This window comes from Drosophila navojoa, chromosome 2, assembly GCF_054131105.1.
Source record: "Drosophila navojoa isolate 15081-1374.11 chromosome 2, UAZ_NAV_1.0, whole genome shotgun sequence".
Classification (NCBI taxonomy): domain Eukaryota; kingdom Metazoa; phylum Arthropoda; class Insecta; order Diptera; family Drosophilidae; genus Drosophila; species Drosophila navojoa.
Genome location: NC_142890.1, coordinates 25,190,916 through 25,216,914, shown reverse-complemented (window position 1 = coordinate 25,216,914; position 25,999 = coordinate 25,190,916). Strand labels below are relative to the sequence as shown.

General features: G+C 39.5%; 1 protein-coding gene across 1 annotated transcript; it reads left to right on the top strand.

The window, feature by feature from the left end:
• The first annotated feature begins 1,399 nt into the window (after window positions 1-1,399).
• Window positions 1,400-3,694, top strand: ftz (fushi tarazu). The gene is made up of 2 exons (XM_018113301.2): window positions 1,400-2,469; window positions 2,582-3,694. Exons 1-2 carry the CDS (start codon window positions 1,434-1,436, stop codon window positions 3,157-3,159), a joined length of 1,614 nt encoding a protein of 537 aa, XP_017968790.2. The 5' UTR covers window positions 1,400-1,433; the 3' UTR covers window positions 3,160-3,694.
• The last annotated feature ends 22,305 nt before the right edge of the window (window positions 3,695-25,999 follow it).

Sequence of the window (25,999 nt, the reverse complement as noted above, 5' to 3'; positions counted from 1 at the left end):
AATTATTAGTTTAACTAGAAAACTAAACCTTTGGCTGCTCGTCTTAGTCATATATTCTAGTCAATTTATATAAAATAAGGAAATCGAACTCTTATGCCATATACATATATTTCTTACAGCTCAGCCCGAATCCGCTTTTGTAGCAAACGTTTTGTTTGAGTAACTGTTGCCAACATCGATGTTCGATATATCTATAGCTCGGAGAGTGTTTATAGAAAGTGGGTTGTCGTGGGTCGTGGGTCGCGTTCGTCCGTGCGGCGGCCTGTCAAGCTGAAAAACGCCATAAATTTTAGCCCGGCTGTCACCGAACGTGCACGCTGCAGCAACAAGGACAATGGGCGAGGTAGAGCGCAGTTTGGGGCAGGAGCCGGGGCAGCCGAGGGTAGCCGCACAATTCGCACATGTACAAACTGCACACATATGCCAGCCAATCTATAGATTCCGCTTGCTAAGGGTGCGGAGAGGGTGGGCCATCGATCGAAGTCGGGGGTGGCTGTGTTGCGATGCTCTTGCTCCTGCTCCTGCTCCTGCCGGCTAAGCGGATAGAAAAGTCGTGTAAACTCGCCTTTTCGGCCAGTCAATTTGGCTGAGCGGCTTACGGGTCGGCTATGCAAATATGCGCAAGAGTCTCTTTCGGAGCACTTGCCCAGGCCGCAGGAAAACCCTCGCGAGCAAACAAAAAGCGCAACACGCGACGCAACAAAGGATCTGCTTCGAATGGGTCTGGGAATGGGAATGGAATGGGTAAGAAGCACGCGCAATATTATCCTTTCGCAGCCTTTGCGCCTTCTGCTTGATACACGCAACCAGTTGAAAGTCCAGGGCTAATCAAGCACCGATAGAACCTTTGCAGCAGCGAATACCTCGCCGATTCCTGGAACAACTGGCAGCAGCTTCGCTTCCTTTCATTGCCGGCCGGAGAAATTTTGACGAATTTGCTGCTGCTGCTGCTGCTGCTGCCGATGCTAAACGGGCAAAAGGAAAAGCCTTTTGTGTCAACCGTTTTTAGCAACGTTTACAGTTTACAGTTTACAGTTCTGTTTATGTCTTTATGATTATTGCAATTAGAGGAGGGCAGCGAACCAGCCGCTGTCCCGCTCGCCCACCTACCCGAGGCTCGACTTAATTACGCGCCTGTGGGACGTCCAGCGCACGTCTCAAGGCATCTCAAGGACGCGGCTCGGCGCAGGGGAAATGCTCGGATAACTTGCAGCAAACTCGCGATGATAATGGGCGCGATGGGTAGGTAATAAGCAGGCGCAGCAGGTAGGCCAAGGTAGAGACGAAGAGCGCTCGTGCTTTGCCGGATAAACGTTAGCTCGGCCGGGCCGGATAAACTGCGCGCTACCCCTGCGAGCCATAAATCTGGCAAGGTCCTGGCCGGAGGGGTAGGGCGCGCAGCATGTGTCAAAGTGTCATGCGCAGGGATATTTATGCGCTATGACGAGCGCGTGTGCCAAACATCAGCATCGCAGCCTGGCAGCTCGACCCGACTCGACTCGGCTATATTAAGGCAGGATCACGGGGCAGAGCAGCTCATTCGCAAACGCAGCAGCGTCGCGCACACATCGTTCATTTCGTTCACAGGACAACAGACAGACGCAATGGCAGCCACCAACACACACTACTACGCCGACAGCATGTACAACATGTACCACCACGCCCTGCCATCCACATACTACGACAACACGAGCAGCAGCAACTACTACCAGAGCAACCAGGGCTGGCAGCCGGCGAGCTATCAACCCAGCAGCTACGCCCACTACAGCCAGGAGAGCTACAGCGAGAGCTGCTACTATGCCAACTACCATCATCAGCAGCAACAGCAGCAGCAGCAGCTGCAGTCACAGCAACCGGAGCAACCATTGTGCCTTCCCGCTCTCGATGCAGTGCCTCAGTACCAAGTGCCTGCAGTTTCCGAGCCAACCACCAATGAAGCCAGCTCGGCTGCTCCGGCCAAGAGCCGCAAGCGCAAGGCAGAGGAATCCGCAGCGGAGATCATTGCCGCCGTGGAGGAGCGACCCAGCACACTGCGCGCCCTGCTCACGAATCCCGTCAAGAAGCTGAAGTACACGCCCGACTACTTCTACACGACGATCGAGCACGTCAAGAGGCCCTGCAAGAGCAGCTCCGCCGGCGAGCTGTCGCCCTGCTACGAGCAGGACTACGCCGTGCCCACGCCCTCCACACAGCAGACGCACATGTCGCCACAGCGCAGCACCGGCGAGGATGTCGACTATCTGGACGTCTACTCGCCCCGCAAGCCGGCCAAACATGGCGACTTTGTCACCCCACCACCAGCAGCCACCACGCCCGTCGATGGCCTCGGCCTCGGCCTCGGCATCGGCATCAGCACGCCACCCCAGTCGCCGGCCGAGAAGTCGAATGAAATCAATCATCGCAATGTGACAGCTGCCAATGCCAGCAACGAATTCAATTGGTCGCACATTGAGGAGACCATCGCATCAGGTAGGCATCGCTTTCCCTCTCCCTCTCTCTCTCTCTCACACACACACACCCTCGCACTCCTCTAATGTAACTGTTACTTACTTTCTGTTGCCTTTTCTTTCGATTCTTGCAGATTGCAAAGACTCCAAACGCACACGACAAACCTACTCCCGCTACCAGACGCTCGAGCTGGAGAAGGAGTTCCACTTCAATCGCTACATCACGCGACGTCGACGCATGGACATTGCCCATGCGCTCAATCTGAGCGAGCGCCAGATCAAGATATGGTTCCAGAACCGACGCATGAAGTCCAAGAAAGATCGCACGCTCGAAGCCTCGCCCGAGCACTGCACCTCCGCTGGCTATGCCTCGCTCCTGCCACCGTTGGATGCCACCGCTATGGCACCACACTCACAGCCACAGTCACAGTCACACTCACAGCCACAGTCACAGTCGCATCTACAGCCCGCTGCTGTCATGCCCTATGCCGCATACCCTGCCTACTTGCCCGCTGCCCAGCAGAGCTATGATTACCCGCAGCAGTCGCCGCCACCGCCGCCGCTGCACTTCGCCCAGCCGTACGATGCGCAGTACACACCGCAATATCATCAACAGACGCAGCAGCAGTGCAGCTACCAGCAGCAGCAACAACAACAACAACAACAGCTAGAGCTGAGCACCTCCAACCAGGCGCTGTATCATCTGCCCTAAAAGAACCCGCACACGCACACACACACTCTGACCCACACACACATACGCACACAACCGTAACGAACGCGCCACGAATTCTCGACCATTTGCCGGTGACACGCAAATGTCTAACGAGATGCTGCGCAGTCGCAGTTGCAGTCGCAGTCGCACTCCCTACGGTGCCCAGGACTTGGGCAAAAGGACGAGTGCGCATGTGCGGCTCCTCGACACCTCAAAACCCAGTGGCTGGCCATGGGTTACCCGTTGCCTGCTGTCTGCCCTCTGTTTTCTATTGCCGGCTGCCTATGGCCAGTTGCCTGGAGCGCTCGATTATCATTGAGCCCGTGGACTGTGGCCAGGCATCGATAATGCAACACGACGAATGCAACTTGGAGACTGATGAATGTTTTGTTTCTATTGTACAGCTAGTATATAAGTCGATTATTAAATATTTATTGAAATATATCTATCGAATTTAACATTAAACAAAATGGCCTATTCTTCTTCATGTCACATGAGAAATCTTTTGATTGATTACTTGGTAGCTCAATGAATTAATAAATAAAACAAATATTCAATTAATAAATCAATAGGAGTATTTCAAATATATATTAAATATTCAAATATTTGAAAAAAATTAATGAAAGTATTTCATACAAATAAATAATAAATATTAGAGTTCGAGTAGTGGCTTGAATTTTTCAATTTTTCATTAAAATTTTAATATAGTCGAACTATTGTTTTTGTTAATATTTAAATAAAATGTATATAAGCTCTTTCGCATTTTTCTATGCACAATGTAATAATTTTTACTATTTTAATACACTCTATAAATATTTATTTATTGAATTTCGGAATGAATTTTAGTGCCTTCGACATCTTAAATTTTTATTATAAATTAAATAAATTTTATAAAATATTTTTAAATTTTGCAAAAATGAACTATATACTTCATTAATTTCAATTTATAACGTTAAATAAATACTTTCATTGTTTATTATGATATACAAAATCCATATTTATAATTATCTACAGCACATAAATATATAAATCCAAATCCAAAAATATCTAGACATTCTTCTACACTCCGCTCATAATTTATTTTACATTTTTATACACTTCATAATTTCTCCTTTCCCATCGCTTTTTCATTGAATTTATGTTTGTCGAACTTTTGGATCATTAGGAATCCTTAGCAACCACCCGAAATTGGCACAGCTTAAGCCCATGGATAGAAATGTTTTTGATACCGACTCTAAATTTGAGCAGCTGCAATTTGCTGCTCCCCTCGTGCCCGATTTTGACTTTTATATAAAATGCACTATTTTCGCAATGGAAAAGTGTCACATTTTGGTCGCTTTGGCTCTTTTCCACCACCGCCAGAGATCAGAGCGCAGCCTTTCCGCCTTTCCGCCTGTCCGCCTTTTCGCCTTTCGCTGTTTGCTCATCCATTGAAGTGAGACATTGACTGGTCATTTTTCATTGCTCGCCTTGACAGCTATCGGCGGCGCAACCCAAGAGCCATGTGCCGATGCCCTTAGTCGGGCGGCATTTATACGACTCATTAGATCAAAGTGGACAGTGGGTAGTTGCCAGAGCTGCGAGCATGGGCAGTTGCTGCCAAAGCCACGTATTTTGATTTTACAATAAGAGACACAGTCACAGTCACAGTAGCGTGGAAATTATCTAAACTGCATTTTATTAAAAGATTATTTTTACTTAAGTTAACTACTTTTACTAAAAATATTAAACAGCCAATAAAAATATTTTTTAGAAGGTATTAAAACGTATAGTTTTTACTTTTATTATTCATTTATAGTCAAAAGTATATATATTACATTAATTATTGATACATAGTTTTACACAAACATATTCCATTTACCTTTTGCCAACAAAATACTATCATACATAAACCGGAGTCTCTGTCTGCATTCTTATACTTCAAGAAAAAATAAAATTTGATATATGATATGTAATTACAATATATATATTATGTGTACTTATTATTTAAATTATAATTTATATAACTATGATTTTTTATATATTTAATAGATTATTATTATCAATATTTAAAAACAATAAGTATAATTAAATATTTTATATTTTTTATTTAAGCTAATTTATTAAAACAGCCATTTTTTAATAATTTGACCTGAATACAATTTGACTAAATAAGTAAGTTAAGTAATAAATCTCTAGCCGAAGGCCCTAGTTGCCAGTATCTAATTTTTAATTAACAAATCAAAATAACAAACAATTATAGAAGTAAACAATATCTTTGATTTTTTTATTCAAATAACTAATAGATAACAAAAATAAATGAAAAATAAACATTTTGGTGACTTCTTCCGGTATTTTTGGAATATTAGGTGTAACTCGAATTTCACACGAAAAGTTTTCAACATAACATAACACATATACCTAGAGTCTTGGCTAACATTAAGTCTAAAGCTATTATGATGAGGATTTTTTAGAGAATTTCTAGGAGTCAGTTTTGTGGATTGTTCGTTTTTTACAACTTCTGGGTGAGTGGTAAAAGGTTTACGTGCAAGTTGCGAAAGAGTTACGTTAACTCTTCGACGTCCTTCGCGGAAACGAAGAGTTTTGCTATGCCATTCGCTTTATTGAAAACCCAAAGGTCGCTTTTAACTCATTCGCGAACCATAAAACCCGCACTCGGACGGATTGGCAAGATCAAGATTCGCGGAAAACTTCATTGTGGGCGTGTGCGTTGTCTGACGATGCAGACGATGCAGAAGAGGCGGCAGTCAAGGTTGCAAAGTCAATCCTTTAGCGTAATCCTTTAAATAGTCAAAATAAAGCCCGCCTTTGGCAAAACAATTGTGCAGAACTGGTTGGTCACTCCTTTTGGCCATCGGATTCGCAGTGCGAATAGGCGTTCTATTGTGTCCACTTAGCTGGACATGGTACCTGCCTCCGTCTCTGGCTCTGCCTCAGCCTCTGCCTGCGCGAATAACGATCGTAAAATTATCCTTTCGCAAACACGAGCAGACGCTAACGCAGCCGCCTCAGAAGGACCGTCGCTCGCCGTCTACCGGGCGAAGGAGTTACAAAGTCATAAAAACAAAACACCTTTGTCTCAGCATTGTCGGTTGGCGAATTATCCTTTCTGCGACGCTGCCGTATCCTTAATCCCCGTTTACAGCCCATCCGCCTACCACCACTTCGATTCGCAAATGACTGAGCATGCTACGCAGTTTGTGCGGCTCGGCCGTTAACTGGAAGGGATTAAATTACATTATCCTTATGTCTAAGATAAACACAAGCAGCAGAACTCGCTGATCTTGGATGTGGCACGGCTTTAAATTAACTTTCACCATGACGAAAAAATTGAGCTATTATAAAGTGAACTTGAATGGTATGCAACCTAATCGCAATTCAAAGTAAAGATGGCTTATCTAAGAGAATTATTTGAATATGAGCTGAGGAAGATTAAAGAGTCTGAAATGCATTGCATTCAATTTTGAATATGATTTAAGATAGTGCAATAAATCACTCGGCTTAGCTTATGCACAGCTATTCTTATTCTAGAATCTTATTTTATATATTTCAAATATGTATTCAGAAATAAATGCAAAATAAGTAAAAAGTATCATTGTGAACATAATAATGATTAAGCAACTGCTTTAACATTAATATATAATCAACCTCAGTCTAGTCTAACCTCAGCAAACAATTATATGAAAATATTAGGCAAAACTAACGTAAAATAATTGAATATTAGCCAAATCATAACAATTTAAAGGTGAAGAAATGATCTTTGCAAAGAAAAATATTTACACTTTAACCCCTATAAGAAATAAATCGTTAATTTAAGTAATTATTTTAACATAATGAATGGTAATTTAATGGGACAATTTAATATTTGATCGTTTTTAAATATTTTATAAATGTACATACATTATATCACAATTTATAAATATTGAGAAAACTTAGGTTTAATATATTTTTATACTTTTTATACATTTATTTTGTATGCCTTTTACATCCTAATTGATAAATACTTAAAAGTTTATTAGCTAAAATTTTTAACAATATTTTTTAAATTTATTTTGCAGGCTTATTATTACTAAATAAATACTACAAAATAAATTTTATTTATAAAATTAACAATTTAATATATATTATAATAATTTAATTTTTATAAATCTATTAGGTATGCCTTTTACAATTCAATGTATTTATATTTAAAAGTTTAAAATTTAATACATATTTTTTTAAGCATTTTATATTTATTTGTTTTGTGTACCTTTTACATTACAATCATATGTAAGCTATTTGAGAAAGTTGTTTCTAAAGCAACATTGATTATCTAAATCAAGTCTTAGATTTTTGACACTATTTCCCTTCTTAATATTAGATATCACATTTTGTACATAGAATATATATCAGAATCAATTCGGAACTCAGGCTAAAATTTTAGACATTTAAGATTGATTGATTATAGAAAAATATTTATTTTAATATTCTAACTTATATACGTTAATATTCTAACTTAAATATAAGTAGTAGTAGTAAAAGTTGTCATATAATATCAATTGCTCTCACTTTTAGTCACCCAATAATCACTTGCAATTTCTACAGTCTCAGTTTATTTAGGGGCAACAGGTTGGCATAAAACAAATGCCTTGGCGCTATAATAATTAGCATGTGGCGTGGTTAGGTCAGAACAAGAAACCCATCCAGTTCCACAGTGGCTCAGTTGCGGCTGTGCCCTTTGTTGTGATTACCACGTTCGAGGTTATATTTATGGGGCTCGAGAGCCAATTAATTGTGACCCAAATCAACAGTTTTCGAATGGTTCGCAACACCAGCAGATCACGGTCCGGTCTAATGGCCCGGTAAATGCGCCCGATCGAGAGTCCGAGCAGCAGAGCGTGTGAGCCGGTCAGGCGCAGGCAATGACGATGGCAATGGCGATGGCGCTGACTGCTCGACTCGCACATGAGTTATGAGCGCAGCGGACAAATGTCGCTTTAAATGCTCCATTGGCATGCATAAATTTTAGTTTTTACAAGCACCGCAGCAGCGACGTGCTCTTCCACAGAATCCCCGGCTCAATCCGCAGCGCCAGATGAAATCAGCGCCAAAAGTCGGCGATCTACGTAGTCAACGATTTAACTATATCTACATATATGTATACATAAATATGTATTTCGACTACAGCCAACCGCGTTGGCGGCTAGATCAGTGCGCCAAAGCCGCCAACTACTGCGTCGATCCACCAACTAGCCAAAACATTAATATGTTAATGTGGGGATCAGGCCAACTCGGTGGCTCGGTGGCTCGTCGGCTTGTCGGCCTGGCGGGTCGGCGGCGGCGGGTCCAGTGGCTGACAACGACAACGACAACAGCCACCGCCACCGCCACCGTCTGTGGGGATTTATGGGTTCAACAAATGCTTTATGGTGTGTCGCTTTGACTAATTTATCTGGGGAGTATTCACTGTGGACTCCATCCACGCTCCACTGTGGCGAGGGCGACGCTGTTGCCCACGAATTTCATTGTTAATTTATGATTAAGCTGATTGTATTCGGAAAGGTATCTGGACTTGTTTTTTAAATCAAATATTCTATTCTCTCATAGAGCATGCAATTAGATTCGGCGGTCTTTTTGAATATTGCCAAAACACAAAAACAGAAAAGAAAATTAAATAAAATAAAAATAAATAAAAATCTATCTGCTCAACTCCAACATCTTTTCATAACTAATAAATAATTCAGCTCAACGAGTTAAATGTTTCAGATGGATGGCGATTACAAAAATGATTACCAACTAAACAAAGTTTTTATTATGAATATACAAAGATTTGTTTAAAAGCCAAACATTAATAAGCAGCTATAGTATTGCTAGTTGAGATATTTTTAATTAATGTGGGATTTATAAATAACACATCTCAAATTTATTTATTTTGCTTTTCTAATATCAGAAGAATAAAAGAGTTCTTATACTACCTTTAATATATTTAATAATAGTGATGGAAAGGAAGGTAAAATTTTGATTTATATACTCATTCACGAAAGTGAATTAGTATATTGGTTTTGTGCAATGTCCATCTTGTCCGTCCGTCTGTCTGTCTGTCCGTCTTTCTGTATGAACGCAATTTTTTCGGCGCTATTGCAGCTAGAGCTTGAAATTTGGAAGACATACTCGCGTATATCTCCTATTTATAGTGTTAAGATTTTCACGATCCGCCAACTAGGGGCGTGGCAAATAAGAAAATGCATTTTCCGATATGATATGAAATGATTAAATAGTTTTAAGTACAGTAGAATAAGATTATAAAGACGCCGCCCGCAGAAAAACTTATAAGACCAAAGTTATATGGTTATAGCGATCATCAAGTTCCTTGATTCGAATTCTACTGTATTTTGGAAAATATTCATTGGCAATACGATTGAGTTTACTTAGGTCGATAGTGAGCTGACATTCAACATAAATTGATCTGCAATACAAGTGGCATTGGCCCAGCATTGCCAAAGCCGTTCTCCCTGAAATGCCTTCGATGCACCTCATTCGACGTTTCCCCTAGTTGTTGCTTATGCCCACCCTTTCACGCTTTCACTCTTCTTCGTGCTTAGGTAAACAGGCATATCAACAGAAAATAAATAGTGTTGTCATTATCATCCACGTTATACCAGATCCTGCTTAGACTATTCAGTCGAAACACTTTTTGGATGCCATGACAACGATTTCGATGGGCGAGCTGCAATTTAGCTGAGGTTTTTTGCTTTTAGAATTTCAACAACTGCATGCAATATGCGTTTTAGTCGACGAACAAACGATTTTGAGCCGCGCTGTCGGTTATTAAAAGGCATAATTGAATTTCTTGCAAAGAGTTGTTTGTTTGTGAAAGATGTGGCCTGAACATGCAAAAACGCCGACCCCGGCCACGCTGTATGAGGGATCCGGCTGGCGCTGAAATTTCGAAAGTATGAAAAAAGCAATTAAAACTGAAATAATGAATTCTTTCTTTGCAGTTTGCCATGTTGCTGTCTGCTGTCTACTGTCTGCCGTCTTAGGGCCTGAGCCGGGTCAGCAGCGCCTCGGTTGAAGCGTACTCTACGCTGCTTGGCTGCCATTGGGTGAAGGGATCGGTGATGGAATCGACCTCGGTAGCTGGTAGCTGCTTGGGCTGATTAGCATGAGGCGTAACAGTTTTTAATTGCAGCCACATTTGACGGCGGGCCGCAATATGCCAAAAACGAGCACTTATCTTGCCATCAGAAAGTTGAAAAACTTTTACCACGCGAGAGTATGGGGGATACGGGCCACGGGGGAATCCCAAACAAAATTTTTTAATAACAATCATAAAAGTTGTTGCACAAATGTTTTCCATTTTGTCGCTCGGTGATTAGCAAAAGGAAAAAAAAACACATACAAATTGTAGAAAAAATTGAAGGTTTTTTCGCTCGAGTTGCTGGGAATTTTTATTGGGTAAAGAAATGCTAAAAGGCAGGCAAAGTGAAATAATTGATATAGATATTGAACCTTTTACAGAGTTACGACGCTCGGCAGTACTCAATATAATAATCAATAATAAGAATTGAATAATTTCTGTTTACGTGATTCAATATACTTAAATTTTATCTTTATGTGAAGTTACAAATTTATTAACACTCCTTCTGTATATATCTCTCAATACAAACATATATTTTTTTAATATGTGTTTGACCCATTTTCTGGAACATTTCTACGTCAATTATGCACACATTTTTACGCCTTTGGGCTACGCTCTAGGTGTGTGTGAGCGCCGGGTCATTAATTTTGATCAAGCCCAAATATGTGTCAGTCAGACAGTCTCTCAGTCTCTCAGTCAGTCAGTCAGTTCGTCGGGCAAATTCACCCAGCCAGCAGCCAGTCCGTCGCCAGTCCACGTCAAAATTTCCATTTACAATCAGCCCGGCCTACACACACACACACACACACACACACACACACACACACACACGCACACGCACTCATACGCCTATGCGAGTGCATACTATATTCAAATTAGGCAAGGCGCCACCCCCAAGCCCAGGCCCATCCCCAACCCCATTTCCCCCGCTCCTGAGGCTCACCCGGAAGCAGCTGCTGCCATGCTTTCGGGGGTCTGCATATGTGCCGAGGAGTGTGGCGGAATTTTCTAATTTATTTTTTAGCAAATGGTTCAAGGCCCTTCACGTTCTGGGGACGACGTTTCAAGTTCGCCAAACAAATTGTTAATGGCAATTCACGCGTTTCGAATTATTGATTTTCGGGCTCGGCGAAAACTTTCTCTTCCTCTCAATTGACATTTGAATGGTACAAATTTGACATGAATGAGACGATGACGATTAATGGCCAAGGTCGCTGTTAAGTTTGACAGCTCGTTGTGAACGAGCGCATTCAACTTGCTCAACTTAAGTTATTTTTGGAAATCGCCTTAAATTTGTTTAAAATGTGAACTCACTTAATTCTGGCCAGGACTTCATCTTAAAGCGGTACTGCAGCGACATCTAGTAGAATTTGTGTAGCGAAAATAGGATTGATAATTGCAAAACAGTTTTCCAGTTGGAATTTTCCTAGCTGCATTTTGCCGCTTTTCCGATTTGCTGCCAATGCAACTGGAAAGTGCAAATTTCTCAGGACACGAACCAGGGGGCATGCATTTCTGCCCAGCCGACTGGTAATGCAGTGCAACTTACACTGCTTGCTAGAATTGTATGAGGAATGCACTGCTTGCGAAATGCCTATTTCAATGCATTAAAAGAATAAAATAATTTTTTTTTTAATAAATAATAAAGTTAGAAACAAAAATAATGTAACTAAAAGCGAAAAAAAATATATTTTTTTTTTTAATTTATAAACAAATATAAAGGCATAAATAAACTCGAGTATTAATAATATACAACTAATATAGAAAACAAATACCAAATTGTGTTTGCAGTATACTATATTAATATTGAGGCAGATATTAGTTGATATCAATAGATATATTTTTATATTTCAATCACTCTAAAAGTGTGTTTTTTTTTTTCATTATATCTTTTAAGTTTAGAATAGCCAACAATGAACATAGCACCAAGATTCTATTCATATACGACTTTTTCTTTTCGATAGTCGAATAATAGTTATAAGCATAAGCTTGAATATAGCCTTAAACTTGACAACTTAACAACTGTTTGTTAAATAAAAAATTACTCAAAAATCACTTTTTCCAAAAATATTACTATTGTTAATTAAAAAAAATTACTCAAATAGAACTTTTTCCAAAAATATTATTATTTAAAACAATATTTGAAGATATTTAGTTAGAAATACATAGTAACTAGAGTACTTATTCGGCAATTTAATCAGCCACAAATGAGGAACTTAAATATTTAATTCCCTAATAATATTATGAAACCCTTAAAGTTCTGCAATTTAGTTTGCGGAAATTCAAGTTGACATCATTGACAATTTACCTGTTTCACACGACCGTGTCTAAAGCATTTCCAGCCAAATGTGTGCAGATTCAGATACTGATTTAAATCCTAGTTTCGCATGCGCATGCACATTCGCTTTAATGTGGCCTTGATGAGGTGAACTAATTAAAGCGGCGCTGATTAGCCGCAGCGGGAAGCAGAGCCAGCACAAGCAGCAGCACCAGCCATGTAGCTAGGAACTGCCCAGAGAGGCACATGTAGAGTTAACCCATATACAAGTGAATACCTCATTGTTCACACGCATAATGTGGGCTAAAGGATTTGGCGGCGCGCCGCAGGACGATAATGAACACAAATGAGCCGAGCGAAAGCAGTTTTTGCAAGCGCTCACGAAATGGCAAACATTTGCCAAAAACCAAGCAAGCACACATTGAGAACAATGGCCAAATGCCGGCGGACCTGTTGGTCCTCTGTGTGCGCGCCTGTATTTGGCTGTGTGTTTGGCTGCAGGAAGGACACGACCTTGGCGCATTGGTTCAAGAGCGAAACGAGTCGCTTCGACAGACCAGACAGCCAGTCAACCATTTATAGAATTCGGCTGTGTATCTTTTGTTGCAATCTGATTGATTGCTGTCATGCGGCTGGGAAACTGAGCAAGGAACCTCTCTGCATGCTCGAGGGTTACGGCTCCTGGCAGCAGCTGCCGAATGGCTGCCTAGACTGTTCTTCGCGACGCCATTTTAAATTTGTCTATTCTAATTTCAGTAATTGTGTTGTTTTTACTGAAGATTTTAAAGACTTTAATCTGTTGTTGTTGTTCTTCTCTTTTTTTTCGCTGGGAGGTGGAGCCACTTTCCATTTTCCGCCTCCATTGGCAAATTAATCATTCGCATTAAGTTCACAGCTTGTGGGCCAGGACATGCGCAACAGTCGTGTGTCCTCTGGCCAGCAGCCAAAGCGAGAGGCATATACACATCTATACCAACACACACACGCACACACACACACACATACATAGAGCGGAGCTTTTCGCATCGAAAGCTTTGTTATCTGGCTGGCCACGCGCTGTCTATATAAACACTATATATGTATATGTGTATATATTTCTATGTACGATAGTGTGCACATATTGGCATTGGAATATGTGTGCAAACCAAATCAAAATGGCGTCACAGCCGGAACATTTTTGAATGCCGCTCTAATGATGAATTCAGTAGCTCGCGTGTCGCTTTGCCGCAGCTGTTGTCCCTGCAACAACAACAACAACAAGGACATAGCCTAATGGGCTCCCACTGCACAGCTCTCAGCTCCCCACTCTCAGCTCGCACTTTTTTTGGTCGCCATCTTGGCGGCTAAGTAGCTCATCGCCTGACAGCTGAGACGCGTTTATCATAATCAAATGTGGATGGACTGCAACTTCGACTGCGACTCCAACTCCGATTTCGAGGGCAAACAAAAAGGTCGGAAATTAATTTAAATTGCCTTTTGATGTAAATGCATTCCTCAATGCAGCAACACCAGCAGCAGCAGCAGCAGCAGCTTCTCCTTAGAGTATGTGCTCCAGATTTGTCTTGCTGCAGTTATCGTTGGCTCTCTAAGTAGCTGCAACTTTTGCGCTGTGTGTGTTTGTCCTAAATGGCGCAGATTTATCAACTGCCAGTAGCAGCTCCAACTGCCATCCCTTCCCCACGGCCCCGCCGCCCGCCCACTGGCCACTGCCCCCTGCCAGTGCTGACCATTCACTAAGCTGGTTTTTAGCCGGCACAGTGCGTGAAGAACTCAAATGGCAGGGTATTAACGAATTGTCGTGAGCTGGCTCAGCCCCGTTCCCGTGCCATTGGTATTGACCATTTTTCTTGGGTCGATGGCATGGCGTTTAATTGAAAACTGCTGCAGTTCCGCAACTGCAAGCATGTTGCACAGTTGCACAGTTGCGCAGTTGCGCGAGTTGCATGTGGCACTACTTCTATGCCCACATTTAATTTGAAAATTCCTCCAGTTTTTTGTTGCCATGCAGCAGACGAAAACAAAACTACAAACGCTGCTGATTGTTTCATATTAAAAGCATGTATGTAACAGGAACAACAACAACAACAACAAGAGCAACAAGAACAACAACATCAATATTAACAACATGCGAACGATGATGAAAAATCGCCTGCAACATGTTGGATGCTGCTGGGCTGAGCTGCCTCTCAGGCAGAGAGGGCTCCATCTCCATCTCCATCTCCGTCTCTGGCTGAGCATTTTTACTGCCCGCTGGCAGCTCCGACATCAACTCCAATTACAGAAGTACACGAAGGCGTCTCTCTTATGATTCCTAGTTCTTTTCTCTTCCCGTTCAGTTGATTTTTTCTTTAATCTTGTTGCTTATTTTATTTATTTTTATTTTTATAATATGGGTTCCCTCATGTCGTGCGGTCTAGAAAAACGAAACGGTTGCATGTTGCTATGGAATTGGTAGCCATCTGGAGACCCAGTGAAGGCAACGACAACGCAGTCTAATCAATTGTGCAGCACAACTCGAACTTGATAAATATTAAACAGATAATTCAACTTTTTATTTATTAATAATAAATTTTCTAATCGAATTGTTTTTCTTTCCGAATTGAGATTCAATCATATCTTTATAGCAATGCTATATTAAATATTGTAAACAATTAGGTCTCTGGCATTTTCCTTTCAGAAACTCAATTAGAATAAATAATTGTTTCAAATAAACAAATTTTAAATTTGTATTAATTATTGGAATTATTTATGATTTCGTTGTTTAAATAATATTTGTTGCCGAATGTCTGTTATTATTTAATTATTTTCTATTAAAATTGCATTTGCATATATTAATTTACATTTATAATTTTAATCCTCTCAGGAATATTAAATAAAACTGGACGACATTTATTGTGGTTTATAGACTCAAGTAATTTTTAGATTGTTTCAAAACAAATATATGAAATTGCTATACAATTTTCTAGGAATCAATACATATTGTTAAGGTATTCGACATTCTTGTTGCTTAAATTAAATAGTTCAGAATTCATCTTATACATTTATATATTAATAACACTTCTGTATAACAAATATATGAAATGTTCTGATATTCCGTCTCCTATTGTGTTTATCTATTTAATCTATATACAAAAACTTAACTTTACAGCAAACGGTTTATTTCAAGCGTATTTAAAAAACAAATATCAGTTTTTCAAAAGTTCGACTTAGTCCTATAAAACCTTAAAGTTATATATAAGTAAATTAGTTGCAAAATATGCATACGTAACCATTTTGTAATTCTTTGATTATTATTAAACTATAAATATATATGTATTAGCATATATTGCATATACCAAACCGGTATTCATTTTCGAAATCGCCCATTTCAGAAATATGTTAATTAACAACGCATAGAATATTATCATAATTGGAGTTATGTCAGATGGATTCTTAGACCTTAAACTTTCATATGACAGTATTAGGTTCTCCACTTGACATCAACAATTTATCTTAACGGATTCAAATGCAAATCTCACACGACAACAAATAAATACTCATATGCTCATATGTACACAAATAAATATATACACACGTGTGTTTCTTGTTTTGCTTACTTGGAATTTGGTAGCAAGTCCAAAATTGATTTTTAATTAAGGCATTTATCCAAACGCGCTGCCACAGCCAGACCCAGCCCAAACAGTCGTGAAGTCATAAGCCGTAACCTGTAGCCCGTAGCCCGTAGCCCGTAACCCGTAACCCGAGATCGGGCATGAATCATAAGAGCCCCGAGACGTCGCCAGACAATGTGGTCAATAAATTTAAATTCCAATACGAAATCACATTCAAAACTCGAGTGCAAACGAGCTCATTTTAAAGAGATGCAAACAAACAAAAAATATATATGTATATGTATATAAAGAGAGAAAAAAAAGTCATTTGTCGCTTGGTTTTCTGTGACTTTTTTGTTCGTTTACAGAGCGCGCTGTAAAATTTCGAACGCAACCAATAAAAATGGAAATGATGGCGCACAGAACGAAACGTTTATAAAATAATAATGCGAAATAATAATGTGACGGTGATTTAGCGGAACAGCGCCACGATTGAATACAAATAAAGTGCCAGCACAGGGCTGGAGTGTCGTGGGGGGGTGGCATAAAGATGCCAACGTTAGGGGGAGGCCAATGTGGGACGCACTAATCTAGGATGATTTCTGCCTAATCTGGAGCAAAAAAAAAAAAAGAAAGCTGCTCCTGCTGCCGGGCTCAAAGAGAGTTACAGCAGTGCGAGAGAAAGCGCGGGGTGCGCTGACGTTGACGTTGCCGTTGACGTTGACGTTGAGTGGCAGGCAATCATCTGCCTCGTCCAGCGTCCAACTACCTGTTTCTGTGCCGTTTCTGTATGCCAGCTGTGGCTGCTGTGGAGCAACCGCCGCTGCCGCCGTTGCCGTCTCCGTCGCCGTTGCTGTTGCCGTTGCCGTCGTCGCTGCTCCGCCATAGGCCGTTGGTCCAGGCCATGCGGCACCCCCTGAAGCATAAATCAAAGCAGAAGGCGTGGCCTAGCGCAGTGCGAGCGAGCGCGACTGCTTTTCGAACATGCGCATACTGTGTGCGGCTCGCTCGCACTCCCTGTGCGCCCGCCGAATGATTTACAGTTTTCGAATACCCATACATTCGCGCACTTGCCAGCACTCGGACTCCACTCTGACATTCGCCGAAAGGCTCGGTCAAACGTGAATCGAACGTGGCGCACTCAAGTACGCCAGCTGCGCGCTCGGTACCCGGTTAAATTCAAACTTAATCAAACTTTCCACTTACTAATCAAAACAGTCGTGTCTCGTGAACTACTGCATGTCCAACTGGGTTGCTGATTGACGGCCAGCTCTAGCTCCAGCTCCAGCAACGGCATAGTGAATCAATCTCAAGGAATATTTCGTTTGAATCACAAATTATCTAACGGATAACTTGTCGAAATTCAGGCCTGAGGATAAATGCAATAACATAAATCCCAATTGTGAATTTCTTTGCATTTCCCATGCAAGAGGAATGTTTTCAATGGGCTGCAAAGCTTTAAAAATGCCAATGAAATTGGAGAATTGCGTAAACTAAACGAAACAAGTGTTTAAATGTATTCAATACATGGAAATTGTTGAGTGTACCACAAGAATAGCAAATACAATATATACAATCATAAAAGTGCAAATCATTTAAATTTAGTTCTGAAAAACAACAACACATCCGATTGGATTTCAAACACTGTAATATTAAGGTAAGCAAACGACCAAATATACAAATAAGTCTCGTATCTAATAATGCTGCCTTGATTGAATTCGGCATATAAAAATAAGAATGGAATAATAATAAGTTGTCAATTCGGAGATACTTTTTATTAAGCAAGAACATTAAATAATAACGAGACCACATTAAATTTTAATTTTATTCGCATAATAATTGAATAACGAATTATCCTTCAACGCCTTTAAAACAGTTTCATAAAACAAACTTTAACTTTCACGGTTGTTATCAAACTTTTTCGACACACGTACATACACTCACACTATTGCCGAATTCGAAACTCGAATATTTATAAACTGAAGCGATCCCATCTCTTTGTGTGCATGAGACACACGTACACTGTCTGTGTGATCAATAAGAACAGTCGGAGCAGAAATTCGAAATAGAATGTGTTCGCATTCGAAGAGCGCATGTGAATTCGAACTGGCTCTCTTTCGAACTCACAGCAATACACGACACACACATACACGCACTCACTCTCGCTTGCGGCTTCACATAGCTGCGTCCGCAAAGGTAACAACATCAGAGCAACGCCAGTGCGTGTGAGCGAGACAGCAGTAACCGCATTTAATGCTGTCTGACTGCTCTAGCACGCATGAACTGTTCGAATTTATTTTTTTTTCCCATTTATTCCGCGAGTGTTTAATGAATGCACTCGACTGACTGTGTGTTCGCCACTGCCATGGCAAAGCGGCAACTATTTGTATGTGTGTGTGAGTAGTGTGAGTGTGCTTCTACTTGCTCGTACTCGCTGCTACAATTGGCGGCGCTGGCGCTGCGCGTTGCATGAGTTTTTTATTGATGCTCAGATATTTGAATTATGCCCGAGCAGTCAAAGTGAGACATTGGCGCTTCGAGCACGTATTCGCGGATACATTCATCGAAACAGAAACTAAAACTGAAACAGAAACAGAACCAAAAGCCGATTCCGAAAACGTTTGACCGTGGCTAAACAATCCGTCAATACGTCCGCGAATCGTGCGCCTCTCGACGGCTCTCAAATAAATACAATAACAAAGACGGGCATCCGTTGGATACAGCTACAGCCACAGCTATAGATACAGTTACAGATACAGATACATTGAAAGACGCGCTGACTTTGAGCGATAATAACGAAAGATGGATGGGCATCCAAGTGCTTGCAGTGCCAGTGTTTCCATCGATGACGTTTAAAATACATTCGCGCTGATGGATACCATAAATTCGGTGTGAAACTCGCTTTCCATAGAATGCGAATCGGCGCATCTACGCCGCAGCCCAACTAGAACTGTGACAAATCAAGTGCCTGCCCGCTGCGGCTAATTACGGTTTAAGAATCCGCCGAACATCAAGTGCAACACAAACTCAAAAAAGTGCAGGTATAACTACGCCGTGTCAAATGTCGGATTAAACTCTAAATATGCGGGCCAAATCGACTAACGATAATTAGCTAAAGGTCGAAAGTGATTCAACGCGGAACTTAATTTCCGCACTTAACTTAATTTAACAACAATAGACTAAAAAGCTTTTCTCGATTCGTGAAGTGCACCAAACCTCTATTTAAATGGTTTAAAATTGTTCTACACTGAATGCTGAAAGCCGTCGGCTAATCTTAATTCAAGTGAATGCAATTAGTGAAAAATTAAATTGTTTTCGAATATTTAAGGAACAGGTAAACTACACAAAAAGATAATTTTAAACATATTTCAAGACAAATAGATCTATATTGTTTTTAGGGATCAGACAAGCAGAGCAATGAAAGCAGTACAAAAAATATGGCAAGAATTTTAACTAAATAAATAATAAATTTTGAATACAATCCGATGACTAAGAATCTGCACTGCATTATTTTGTTGACAAATTTAATTTGGGCATAATACTGATGATAATGGCTATAAGGACAAATGTCAATTTAAAATCGGTTTATTATAAAATTGAAATGCAATTTTATTTTATTATCAGCCAAATCGTTGTCCGAACTAATTGAGATTATACGAATTATTATTTAGTGAGAGCTCTAGGGTCGCTTCTATCATTTGTGAAATGAAAATTGAAAACCTTAACTTTTTTTAGTCTGTGATTATATGATTTAGAGAAACTTCTGGAACTAAATAGTAAATATGTATTATAATAATTTTTTTTTTTCAAAAGTTGATTTATTCTAATTGAACACATCTACATATGAGCTCAATAAAGTATATTTTTGGTAAATAAAAATTCGTCTCAAAAAGAAAACAATAATAAGTAAAATATTTAATTTTTTAAAATTAAATATATAGTTAAAATCTTCCAAATAACGGCTTTAAGTAAAGAAAAATCATACACACAGAACAATAACAATTTACTTATTTATTTTTATATCTGTGTTTATTTACATATAAATATTTTTTATTTTTGTTCTTTATTTACTTATTATTAGTTTTTCTTGTGCCTGCACACAACACATTATTTATGAAAAAAAAACATTTCTTTGTTTTCAAACAAGATTTAAATAAATTATATTATAATATACACAACAATATTATAATACACAACAACGTCAAATTGTTTGTAGCTTCCAGCTAATAATATAAAAAACAGAATAAAACATAGGTTTAATAAACATTTAGCTCAGATGAACATAAATAAACAAAATTGATAAGATGCCAACTTTTATAGGAAGACTACAGATCTTGCAGTTCTCAATACTGACATGTTGTAAATTCTTATACATACATATAACTATATGCATATGTATATAATTGATTTCATTATATGTAATATACTTTCATTTCGATAGTAAATAATTTTGTATACCTTCTCCATTACTAATTAACATTTCGAGTTTTAAACATCTTATTCATATATTAAGTCACACTTAACTATTAAATTCTCGAATCGAATTGAAATGGGATACAGTAGCAAAACCTTCAATTAAAGAGAATTCCATAGTGCTAGGGCTATATCGAATTGGGCTTGTTGACTTATATATTTGTTGTTGTAACTACTGTTGTTGTTTTGGGTTGCGTGCGCGATATCAACGCAAAGAATTTTCACTTCATTAAAACGAATGCAGCCGTTTTTGAAATAATTAAGAGTCACAAAGGCGAAATGTCACAGCGAATGAAAAATGCCTAACAAGCAGCCACAATCTACCTACTAAAATACATACACATCTGACATATTTGTAAATAACATTCTATGGTAGTATATAGTGTGGTATATAGATGTGTGTGTATTTGAAATGTAAATAGTTTTTGGGAAAGCACAGTTTTTGTACATAGGAATTGCGTGCTCTGCCATCACATGGCCGGGGGAACTCATGCTGGCCAGACCGAGACTCGAATTGGATTAAAATGTGAGTCGGAGCTGCGCCCAGCAACAGCTACTTCATTCTCTGCATACGCACTGATATGGAACGAAAGTGTAGCACCATTCAGCAGGGTCCACTGGGCGCCCATGGTGCGCCTAGACCAATTTCGCTGCATGCGCACTTCTTCTTTAGATCCCTATATGCCGTAGATGCCGTGCCACCCCCGAGCACTCTGAAGCACATGGTTAAATCGTATTGCCGCCACTTGATGTAGGTCACTTTCATTTGCAGTTGCATTTGCATTTGCGTCCAGTCCGTCTCTGCCAGCGTGCGGTCCACTCGGATCAAAGTGCGCTCAATGGGCTATTGCATAATGTGGGCACAACAGTTGCCGCTGCTGCCCGTTGAGTTAATTGGTCGCCTAGTTGAGTCCGAGTCCGACTGGGAGTCGCAGTCTGGATTTGTTTGCAGCTCTTGTTTGGGTTGTCAGCGCTTGAATTTATGCCATCAACATTCGCGTTTCGGCTGCGCCTGGAGCTCACATTCATCACGGTATGTGCGGCTGACCCAGCGGCGGCGGGCCAAAATGTCATGATGATATTCCAGCCTAACTTATTTGTATTTATAAATCAAAATACCGAAAAATAAACGAACAAAAAATAAATGAAATAAATGTAGGAAACACGCAAACTTTGCCGCGACAACAGCCATAACACAATGAATAGTTGTTGTTGTTATTGTTGCTGTTGGGGAGTCGTTGATCTATTGGAGCGACAGGCAGCCATTTGCTCAACTTTGTATTGGGATGTGTAGGTACAATAAGTGCCGGGACACATTCATTTTCGACTCGACTCCTAAGGAGACGCCAACTTTTCATCCTGTTTGCCAGCGCCGATTTCTCTGCCATGCACGTTGATAACACATTTGTGATTTATATTCATATATTTCTTTTTCATTTTTGCAAAGCAATATGCAATTGAAGGAATAAACTGAACATTTTATTTATAATTTATTTTCCTTTTTTTGGTGGAAGAATCTTTCATGTGCTTTTAAAGCTGTTTAATGACTTAAGAAATACTTATAAAAATATTTAAATTATTTACAAATATTAATTGCGGCAACATATAAACAATAATTATTTCAAGTGAGCTTGCTTAATTGTGATTTAATTACCAGCTCAGCTTTTAATGAGCTTCTAAATTCAACGTATTTATATCGTTAATAAATTTAAATCAGAAGTTGTTTACTTCTTCATAAATCTCAGGTATATTTTTTTTTAATCAGTGATATATTATATAAGCGTTTGATTAATCCAATTTAGGGTGTTTACAAGTAGAAAACGTTAAGACAAAACATAAATAAACTCTTCATATAGTCTTTAAAATAAAGTAAATATAAGCAATATCTTAAATAAATTAGCCAATTATAATTAAAATATTTTTACTTTTCTCAAAATTTCCTTGAAAAATTGAGGTCAGCCAGAAGCTAACCAAATAATTTATCACAATGCGCATTGTCCTTGGAGCTATTTAGAGGACATCGTTATAGATATAGCTGTGACATAACCCATGGTAAACGATGTGTAAAACACAGATTGTAGGGACACAAAAGGCGAAACCGCAAAATCTGAGCGAGGCGACAACTGTTTTTGAGTACGTGTCAAAAGGTCAACAATGGCCGCTTGCAGTGAGGATCGAAGACTGGAGAAACAAATCAAAAACTCATAAAAATTATGAGAGCCACAAACAACCGCAAACAAAACACAGACGAGGGTTCAGACGACAAACTGTGGCAACAGCAGCGAGCGAGAGACAGAGAGAGATAGACAAATGCAGAGATGAGTGTGTGAGCGAGAGAAGAGCAAATAATAATATTTATGACTACTTTTATGAGGTGCTTACAAATTTTTATGAGTTTTTAATGGGCCCACTTGCATGCGTGTGCGTTTGTCGTTCCTTTTTGGCCCATTGTTGCTCTAGAGAATGAAACTGAAAAAAGCAGAGAAATAGAGAGAGAGAGAGAGAGGGAGTTAGAGCGAGAGGGAAACAGAGCCAATGAGTGTGACTGCGCGTGCGCAAATACCTTTTAGAATTGTGCGAGTGCGACCTCGTCTCGTCTGGTCTCGTCTCGTGGGTCCCTTTCATGTTTACATACACACGAGCTACGCCCATGTTGACAACAAATATTAAAAATTATGATTTATGACCAGAGACCCCAGTACCTCGACTGCAAACAAACAAACCAGCCGCGCTCAAAATCTGTAATGGTGAACACGATGACGACGACGACGACGACGAAGTCCACGACGACATTTGTTAAAGAAATATGTATATGTAACTGCTTAGGGTTTTGTTTTCATTACATAATTAAGAGATGGCTGGCATATGACTGCGCCAGTTGAGGATGATGAAGAGCCCTGTGCTTAGAAATGGATGACAGACCAATAATTCGTAGAGAGTTGAGAGTCGAGGAGAAACGAAGAAAACGTGCTTGACAGCCAGAGCTTAAGGTTTTTGGATAAGATTTTTTTAAAGATCATTTATAACAAAATGCTGAGATCTGAGATAACTTGAATATACCTTATTTACTAAAAGGCTTTTTATTGATTATTAGATCAATTTGGAGTGGGTATTTGACAAAAATAAATAGATCAACAGAAATATATAGCTATATAAAATGAAGATGATCTGAATTATTTTATTCAGTTCATTACATACATTCATATATTTATTATCTATGATTATTAAATGCTAATTGTAGATCAAATAGATAGAATAGTGATATACTGCTAATATATATTTCCTGTACTAGTAATTATATTTTATTACCTTTATATATTTAACATTAAATTATAAAATATTTTATTTTGAATTCAAATAATAAAAATAAACTTAGGGCAGCATCTTTGTATGCCTCTCTGCCTTGCGTTCCTCCCTATTAAATATCGATTATGCAAAAGTTAATCATCTTAATTACGGGGAGCAACCCTAGTTATAGGATCATTTACCTAAGACTTCAGCCATTGTGTTAGAGTTTTTTATGGAAAGTTGCCAAGTCAAGAAACCCTTTTCAGCTGTCGCATCGACCACAAATTGATTTATGGTGACATCGAGTTTTGTCCTGGAAGACAGCGAGGGGGAAACCCCTCCAAGAGCTGCGCATGTGCAACTCAATTGCTGTTTATTTACTCGTACCTTCGGCCGCTTCTTCGTGCATTTACCTGTGCCCAAGTCGACGGCTCAACGTTTTTGGTAAAAGGAAATTCGTTCTGCGGTTTAAGAGTTCCATGCGAGCATTTCACTCCCGTTTCGTGGGCATATCAAAACTGTTTAGACAAAGGCAGGCAATGCAATGCAATGCAATGCAAAGAAAATGCCCAAAGGCCGCGCAGACGTCGAGACAAAGGAAACTCGCTCAGTCTTGTTCGCTCCCTCGTCTCAAAAATGTCGCTGGCATAATTTATGGCCTTCATACGAGGCGACAATCAGCCAAGCGACCAGCGCCAATCTAAGACAACAATAATTGTATCCACTCTCTATATACAAATAAATATGTAAATATATATGCATAAAATAAATATTGTGTATATATGTATATGTGTAGCTGGCCAGCCCGTAAATTCGGTTTGGGTTTTCATTATTCATGGATTTAATTAACACCAATTGAACCGCTTGTCGACTCGACTCGTTGGTAAATAATTTCCAAACTCGTATAATTTATAGCTTTTATTATTTCCGAATTTTTAATTTGCCGTTAAGTGATCGAAGAAAATAAACAACAGGCGCCGGTAGTGCGATCAGCACCCATTCAATTCATTGAGGCTCGAAGATGGAAGCTCTCTTATCGAACAGCGAATAGAAGACTGACTTGACTTCCAGTTACTTCAGCTTATTGAGATATTAATTGAATTTAGTCACTGCACTTAACTGAGATAATAATTGAATTTATATTTAATACATGTATTTGAGCAAGATTGAGCTTGATCTTTAATTTAAAAGAATATGGGAGTTCTGTTAAAAATTGAAAATATTAGATTAAGGATCGAAGATAATAATATATTTAATAATATATGTTATTCAAAGTAGTCATAATCATATGAAAAGTTTCATCATTTCATTAAACTTTTCATAATGATCCGCAACAAATGTAAATTATACTGCAAATTCCAATTATTGTTTTCTCGAATTCAATTAGTATTTGGTTTAAGATTCGGCATCTTTCAAATCTTAATTATCTTATTAGATTAATTGTGATTCCAATTCCAATAGCTCTACCCTTTCTCTCTGTTTGTTTTCTCGATTTCGATTATTATTTATCTAAATAAATAACTTAAATATCTGTTGACAACATTCAATCTTGGTAATCCCAGTTCTTGGCTACATCAAGCACATTTTGATTTGATAATTTAGCCTCATACTCTGGGGTCAAATAATTTGCCAACGTCTACAAGTCGTCGGGTCATTGCTGTTGTTTATCTAAGCATATAATTTGGATAATCAAACTGTTTGTGTGTCGTTGCCTCTGGGCTAATTCAAAATCGAAAACTTTAGCGAAATGCCGTTACAATTGCTTTAAACTCCATAATCGACAAATACCCAGGGCCGAAAGCGAGCTTACAAAGTTTTTGTTTCTGCTTCTTCTTATTTTACTGAAATGCTGCTCATCAAATAAATCTCTGTCGAGCACTGGCTGCCCGGCTGTGGACGGGCTTTATTTTTTGTGTTTTGTCTCAGAAACCCGACTGAGTTGTGCCGGGAGGAGGCGCAGGGTTAGGTGGAGGCATAGGGCCAGGGCCAGAGCTCAAGTTGAGGCCCGTACGCCGATTTAATTTAAAGCTTCAACTCCTTTCATTTGGGCAACATGCTAAAGGGTTAAATTGCCCACTGAATCAAAATTAT

Coding starts and splice junctions, on each gene's coding strand:
- ftz (XM_018113301.2), top strand. CDS start 1,434: ATGCGCTATGACGAGCGCGTGTGCCAAACATCAGCATCGCAGCCTGGC. Junction 2,470..2,581: donor TGAGGAGACCATCGCATCAG/GTAGGCATCGCT, acceptor CGATTCTTGCAG/ATTGCAAAGACTCCAAACGC.